At 46.4% G+C, this 8086-nt stretch overlaps 1 protein-coding gene across 1 annotated transcript; it reads left to right on the top strand.

Moving 5' to 3' along the window:
- Window positions 1-5162: 5162 nt before the first annotated feature.
- CITED2 (Cbp/p300 interacting transactivator with Glu/Asp rich carboxy-terminal domain 2) lies at window positions 5163-7581 on the top strand. The gene is made up of 2 exons (XM_024552202.4): window positions 5163-5404; window positions 5905-7581. Exon 2 carries the CDS (start codon window positions 5913-5915, stop codon window positions 6729-6731), a length of 819 nt encoding a protein of 272 aa, XP_024407970.2. The 5' UTR covers window positions 5163-5404; window positions 5905-5912; the 3' UTR covers window positions 6732-7581.
- The last annotated feature ends 505 nt before the right edge of the window (window positions 7582-8086 follow it).

Genomic DNA, 8086 nt, shown 5'->3' with positions numbered 1-8086 from the left:
AAAAGTGAAGCTGAGAACGCTCAAAGTCTGCAGAACACAGTTTGAAAACCACTGATCTAAAGCCCTCTTTTAAAAAATGCTTTCCTTTTTTCTTTGTCTCAGTGGAAAAGGAAAACATCTGGAAAGGATCCACCATATTAGTTTCCCTGTGTGTATAGGAGAACATATGTATTAAGTCACCTGTCAGCCTTTTCTTCTCCAGATTAAATAGCCATTATAATTCCCATTTCCCATCCCCTTAAAATATATTTCCTTTTTAAAAATGAACCTTCTTTAGTTTCTGTAACACTTTATTAAAATGTAAAGTTACACATAACCGCAATCTCTGAGAAGAGCCAAGTGTAGCAAAAGGATTACTTCAGCTCTATCATGTGATATTCTCACTCCTAATACACTACAATTTGTTTCCTTTCTAATGACAGCGTTCCATTGCTGCCTCCCATTCAACCAATAATAGCTCAGTTTGACCCATACTTTTTTTTCTGGCTGGACTTGTTATATCTAGCCAATAATTTCCCACCCAATACCCATGTAATTTGCTATTGTCCTCACAGGGACTTTGAAGTTTTTCCTATTGAATATAATCCTGTTTTTGATGGAGCATTTCTCTAATTAGTTAAGGTCATTGAATTTTTCTTCTGCCTTCTAACATACCTCACCCAACTTCAGAACCAATGTGAATATGGTCCAGTTTATTGTTAAAGCTGTAGACTAATAAGATGTCAATTACTGTGGTCCCCTCCATCCTCAGGGGATGCATTCCAAAACCCCCAATAAGTGCATGAAATCGTGGAAAGTATGTTTTTTTTCTTTACGTTCATACCTATGATAAAGTTTAACTTATAAATTAGGCAGTATGAGAGATTTACAATAATAACTAATAATATACAATAACATCCTGTAATAACAGTTATGCAAATGTGGTCTCTCTCAAAATATCTCATTGTACTGCACTCACCCTTCTTGTCACGCACTGGGGAACCATTTCATCAACAAGGTGACTGCCTGAATAGGTTTTCCTAATCGTAATAGGCAAAGATAAACACCATTACAATGATAAAGAGAAAAAATCCTAAGGTGGAATCAGAACTTCTCCAAAAAATATTTTAGAAAAAGAAAACTCTTCAGATGAAGAATGAATAGTTTTTTTCCATTTTTTTCCCCCTGTGGCTAAAGCACATCTTGAAAATACCCTCAGAAGTTTTTCTCTGAAAGATCAAGGGAAGAATTTCAGTTAAAAAAGGTAATGTCCATATATCAGATGGGAAAATATGTGCAGACGTGAATCCATCAAAATGCTCTACATAACTACTAAACATGAAAACAATCTCATGGAAAAAAAAAAAAAGATGATTATCTGACCTTGTTGCCAGAACATGGACAGATACTTTTTGCTTTTGGTTTTATTAGCACATGGGTTCTCTCCTCTGTACGCATGTCTGGCTTTATCATGTCCTGTGGCACTGCCACATAGCACCAGAATTCATCTGTCCTCCATGTCTTATCCCCGGGTGCCTCCTTTGTACTTTTATGAATTTAAGTTCTATTGGGCATCTTCTTCCAGAAAAGCCCAGTTTTGTCGCAGCTGAAGACTTGCTTTGGATGGTATCCTCTCTTCTTAATCAACTTCTTCAACTCTGCTGGAAATGCGGCAGCAGCTTCTTCATCGGCAGACTCAGTAATCTGTATATTTTTCAGTGCAAACCTATTCCTGAATCTGCATACACATCCTTTACTTTTAGTAAGTGGGTTAGTGTCACGGGTTTCAGGGGATCACTTGCTGGAGTTTTCACATAGGCTCGGTGCTTTCTGGCACAGCATGTTGCCTTCGATGGAAACGTGTTCCATTCGGTTCGTGTCTTCCACTCACAAATGTAAGGCCTTTCCCATGTTAACTAAGCACTTATCATGCACTGTGACCAAAACTTTGCAGTCTGAGGTGCAAAAGCAAAGCACAAATTTCTTTCTTTTTCTTCACAATTTCACGGATAGGAGATGCAATCTTAGCAGAGATTTTAGCAACCTCAGCATATGATTTTTCTTCTTTCCTAATTAACTTGAGAATTTTCACCTTTTCAATAAAAATAAGTCCTTTACAGATTCTCTTTGGCATATCCAAATTGCCAGCACTGCTATTCTTGGCCATGGGGCCATGACTGAGTAAGATAAGGGTGACTTAAACACAAGTACTGTGACACCCAGCCACCTACTAAATGACTAACAGGCAGGGAGCAGACACAGTGCAGATGCTGGACAAAGGGGTGAGTGGCCTCTGAGCAAGACATCGTTAGATTACACCACGCTACTCCGAATGACATAACATTTAAAACTAATAAAGTGTTTTTTCCTGCAATCTTCTATTCCATATTTTTGGACCACAGTTGACCCCACGTAACTGAAACTGCAGAAAAGTAGAAGTGCAGATAAAAGAATCTACACACGAGGCATGTCACAAGCTAAACTGTTCCTCAAAATTCCTGTGTTGAAATTCTAACCCCTCAGTATCTCAGAATGTTACTGTATTTGGACGTCATGGCGATGGAACTAAAATGAGTCCACATGGATGGGTCACAAAGAGATTCCCGGGAGGCTTCAGCACTGAGGAAACAGGAAAAAGCATGTGAGGCGGCCGTCTGCCAGCCAAGGAGAGAGGCCTTGAAAGAAACCAATCCTGCTGATACCTTGATGGTGGACTCCTAGCCTCCAGAATTGTGAGAAAATGAATGTCTGTTGTTTAAGCCACCCACTTGGTGGTATTTGGTTACGGCATCCCAGCAGAGTAATACAAGCTACTCCTACACGACACTGTGCAGCCCCTTGGGGCTCTTCTGCCATTACGGTGAAGGCTGTAGACAGGCACAAATTCCCACAAGTCAAGCCAGAAGAAGGCACACAGGAAGATCTGAGCGAAATGTCCTGGAAGCAGCAAAGTAACCAGAATTCTTTCCACCTTGGGGAAAGAATGTGCAAAAAGGTCATACATAGACTATACTGCCTTTCCCAGGGTCACAGGATAAATCCCTCTGGCTGTAACTGCCCCCTAACTGGACTCCCTGTTTCCAGTCTTAGTTTCCCAATCTATTCTCAACAGTATTATCCTTATCACTCCAAAACAAAAATTTGATCATCTCATAGGTTCACAAGCCACTTGCTTCTTATTGTCTTCAAGATACAACCCAAATTTCTCAATTGATGACCAAAGCCCATAGGATCCAGCCCTAGTTTGCCTTTCCAACCTTGCTTGTCTCATCTCTGCCCCCTCCTGGAGTGTCCTAGCTTCTACTCACTCTCAGGCTTCAACTTAGCCACCACCTCCACTCAGAAGCCTTCCCAAGGCCCTGAAGGCCAGGTTTGGTGTCCTGCCTAGGTGCTCCTACCAGTCCTTGGGTTTAATGCTGCTGTGGTATCTATCAGAGTGGCCAAGGCCTGTTTATTCATCTCCTCCTTTGACCATGAGTTGGCTCCCCATATATATATATGTACATATATATATGGAATATGGAGGGGTAATAGATGGAAATAAACAAGTTTCAGTCTTATTTGCAAATTCCTGAAAGGGAAAATGTATCAGAATTTCCAGTTCTCAAGACGTAGAGCCTAAAAGTCCTGTGAACAAGAAGGGAGAAAAAAAGGAGGGGGGGGAGCTCACTCTTGGCGGTAGGAAGTCTTCAATGGCTATCGAGTTATGAAGAAACAACCCTGAACAGAAGTCCTTATTCGGAGCGCTAAATTCGTTTTTCACCACATAAAGAGCAGCATAAAAGCCTGGCGCAGCCTCAGCACGGTGTTGGGGAAACCAACAGACTTCCCCCTGTTAGAAACCCAGAGAGATCTCCGACCGGGTAGTTGCCCAGGCCCGCGCATTATGGCTTTTATTTGCAAGTCAATGAGCCAAATGGATGGCCAGGCTAGTTGTGCTGCGTTGTGGGAAGCACAGTTATTATCGCCTATTGCCCCACCGGACCATTTCCCTGGAAAGGAAGAGTCTCGGCAATGTGTGTGCTTGGTGTCATACAGGACATGCAGCTACGTGTCCACCTCCAGAACGGCTTTATTTACAAAGCGATTACCATTTTATCTATTTGTTTTCCTTTTCCAGCAACAGCAGACTTACTCAGCCCTCGAATTTCTTAATTACAAACCCGTTCGCTTCTAAATCAACCCCAAACCGTCAAACACAGCCCGGAGGGAGGCTGTGCAAGTTTGCACATACCCCCACCTCCTGGATCAAGGGCAACAGCAGAAGCAAGAAACTGTGTATGTGCAAAAAGGTGGATTTGGGGACGAGGATCGCTGAGTTTGTTTACAGAGCAGAGACGCCTCAGCTCGGATGCCAAAGCTACCAAGAGCTGCAAAGCAAACTTAGCTGAAGCACACGTACCCGGGAGCGGCGGGTGGGTCCGAAAGCGCGGACCGGATTCCCGAGCACGAAAGCAAAGGCAGTGGGCTGTGAGCGCGCCCGGTCCACCTGCAGCCGCTGTTGCTCCCCGCCCCCAGCTCCTGTCCTTGAAAGGAGTTGGGGAGGGGGGGGCAGGGATACACCTACACGCAAAAATATCTAGATCAGTTTACCCACTACCCCAATAAAAACACAAAGGTACAGCCCAGGAAAGCGCTGTCGGGGGGAAGGGGCATTATTTGTCTGGGGCTTTAAAATCCACTTAAGGAAACAGCCATTCTTCTCAGCCCAGGAAAGCTTTTGCAAAACTGGGGAGACAGAAGGCCACTATAGAGAGCTAGAGAGCGGGGCGCTGAACGAACCCACTTTTCTTGTAGAAGACAGCCCAGATCGCTAGGTGAGCAGTGTGGAAGAGCTCCGAGTAGAAGGATCTGGGCGTATGGGGTTGGGGCTGGGGGAGAGCGGGGTTCTCCGCTTGGAAAGGTGCAACCTGCAGGCTAGAACTCCAAGGAAGGTTTTCTTCTTGTCCCCGGGGTGACAGGGTAGGCCTTGCGCTAATGGGCCCACAGGAAACCAGAGTCGGGGGGCAATGGGGCGGTGCCTGGGCTGGCTGCAGCCTCTGCGCACGTGCCGCTCGCAGCTGGGACGCAGCTCCGTAACCCAGTCCAGTGTGCCAATAGTTCCGGGATCCGCTTTTTCCTGCCACCCGTCGAGAGGCTGTCGCTCCGCCCTTCCTGAAATCCCTTATATTAACTGTGGCCAAAGCCCTAAGAAACACAGCTCATTGTTGGCAGTTGCCGGGCGGTCTCACGAGCTGTGAGGGCAACGGAGGGGAAATAAAAGGGAACGCTCCGACTCTACCCCCGCGTTGCAAGACTTCGGCACGGACATCGCGACAGCGAGAGCCCTGCACGCCGGGAAGGCCCTCTCTATGTGCTGCTGAGCCGGCCCTGGACCCGACGATCCCGCCCTCGGTCTTCGGAGCAGAAATCGCTAAGACGGAAGGTAAGCGCACCCGGTGAAGCTGGCTGGAGCTCCTGCCAGCCCAGTCCTCCGAGGGCTGGGTTTGCCCGGAGGAAGAGCGTGAGGCGGAGCTGGGGAATAACAACAGGATGCGCGACAACAGGATGAGGAGGGCTGATTTAATGCCTGAAGTTCGTGGAAGGGCTACGGGGCACTTCCTTTATTAGGCGACTTCGGGGAGCCGAGGGGCTTCGGGCTTGGGTCCTCCACCCTGATCGTTTGTGCAGCGCCCGGTTCTGTTGTGGGTGGCAGGTCCGCCGTAGTGGCGAGTCCGGGTGCACAAGCCACTAGTGGGATCCTGGAGATAGTGATTCGCAGCCGACGTGCGCTCGGAACTTGGGGGGGAGTTGCAAGAAAAAGTGGGGTGCGCTGTGGTGGGCGACACGTGTGGCGCGGGTCTTACCGTGTGGCGCGGGTCTTACCGTGTGGCGCGGGTCTTACCGTGTGGCGTGGGTCTTACCGTCTGTCCTTTTTCCTTGCAGGACTGGAAATGGCAGACCATATCATGGCCATGAACCACGGGCGCTTCCCCGACGGCACCAACGGGCTGCACCACCACCCTGCCCACCGCATGGGCATGGGGCAGTTCCCGAGCCCCCATCACCACCAGCAGCAGCAGCAGCCCCAACACGCCTTCAACGCTCTGATGGGCGAGCATATACACTACGGCGCGGGCAACATGAATGCCACAAGCGGCATCAGGCATGCAATGGGGCCGGGAACTGTGAACGGGGGGCACCCCCCGAGCGCGCTGGCCCCCGCGGCCAGGTTTAACAACTCCCAGTTCATGGGGCCCCCGGTGGCCAGCCAGGGAGGCTCCCTGCCGGCCAGCATGCAGCTGCAGAAGCTCAACAACCAATATTTCAACCATCACCCCTACCCCCACAACCACTACATGCCGGATTTGCACCCAGCTGCAGGCCACCAGATGAACGGGACAAACCAGCACTTCCGAGATTGCAACCCCAAACACAGCGGCGGCAGCAGCACCCCCGGTGGCTCCGGCGGCAGCAGCACCCCCAGCGGCTCCAGCAGCACCGCCGGCGCTGGCGCGGGCGCGGGCAACACTAGCGGCAGTGGCGGCGGCGGCAGCAACATGCCCGCCTCTGTGGCCCACGTCCCTGCTGCAATGCTGCCGCCCAATGTCATAGACACTGATTTCATCGATGAGGAAGTGCTTATGTCCTTAGTGATAGAAATGGGCTTGGACCGCATCAAGGAGCTGCCTGAACTCTGGCTGGGGCAAAACGAGTTTGATTTTATGACGGACTTCGTGTGCAAACAGCAGCCCAGCAGAGTAAGCTGTTGACTCGATTGAAACCCGGCAAAAGAAATCAAACCCCCAACTTCTTTGGTGTGAATTTAAAAACATTCCCTTAGACACAGTATCTCACTTTTCAGATCTTGAAAGGTTTGAGAACTTGGAAACAAAGTAAACTATAAACTTGTACAAATTGGTTTAAAAAATATTGCTGCCACTTTTTTTTCTGTTTTTGTTTCGTTTTTGTAGCCTTGACATTCACCTCCCTTATGTAGTTGAAATATCTAGCTAACTTGGGGTTTTTTTTGTTGTTTGTTTTTACTCCTTATTTCCTCACTTTCTCCAGTGCTCAACTGTTAGATATTAATCTTGGCAAACTGCTTAATCTTGTGGATTTTGTAGATGGTTTCAAATGACTGAACTGCATTCAAATTTATGAGTAAAGGAAAAATTGCATTAGTTGGTTGCATGAACTTTGAAGGGCAGATGCACAAACTCTGCCACATCGCTTCATTTTTTTAGCTATGCATTTGAGTACAGACTAATTTTTAAAATATGCTAAACTGGAAGATTAAACAGAAGTGGGCCAAGCGTTCTGGATCAGGAAAAGTCATACTGTTCACTTTCAAGTTGGCTGTCCCCTCCCCCATATGTACAGACAATAATAGGGTGTGGAATGTCGTCAGTGGCAAACATTTCACAGATTTTTATTTTGTTTCTGTCTTCAACATTTTTGACACTGTGCTAATAGTTATATTCAGTACATGAAAAGATACTACTGTGTTGAAAGCTTTTTAGGAAATTTTGACAGTATTTTTGTACAAAACATTTTTTTGAAAAAATACTTGTTAATTTATTCTATTTTAATTTGCCAATGTCAATAAAAAGTTAAGAAATACTTGTTTTCTAGAAGTCATTTGCTGGGGTGGGGGGGGGGGGTTCCCTTTGGTGGCTTTCTTTTTTTTCCTCTGTACGTTGAACACTTTATTGATGAGAGTAAGCATTCCAAAGGGTAAATTACAGGACACTAAAACAGGTCATGATGAGCTTAAGCTGAGAGCAGGATTTAACATAATTGGCATAATGCTTCATTGTTATCATTGTAACATGCCTCTTGGTGTGGTTTAATCAAAAGCTGCAAAGTTGTCAAAGAGCTTTTTTCCCCCTTAATTGCCATCGTATTCAAGTATACCCTAGAGTTAAAAGGTTTATAATACTAAATAATATAAATATTTCTAAACAGGGTAGGAGGGGGAAAATTACATGTTTCTGGCTGTACCTGATTCAATTAACTTCAGTGGAGGTAGATGGGAATAATATTCTGGGAGATTGATGAGAATGGCATTATATAGAAATCTGTCTCTAGTGATGAACCTTATTTCTCAGCGAAAGTACCAAGGAGA

The sequence above is a fragment of the Desmodus rotundus genome, chromosome 11, assembly GCF_022682495.2.
Source record: "Desmodus rotundus isolate HL8 chromosome 11, HLdesRot8A.1, whole genome shotgun sequence".
NCBI lineage: Eukaryota > Metazoa > Chordata > Mammalia > Chiroptera > Phyllostomidae > Desmodus > Desmodus rotundus.
The sequence above is the reverse complement of the archived record's forward strand: the minus strand, read 5'-3'. Positions and strand labels throughout refer to the sequence as shown.

Bases quoted from the DNA above. Each gene is read 5' to 3' on its own strand.
- CITED2 (XM_024552202.4), top strand. From the start codon at position 5,913: ATGGCAGACCATATCATGGCCATGAACCACGGGCGCTTCCCCGACGGC.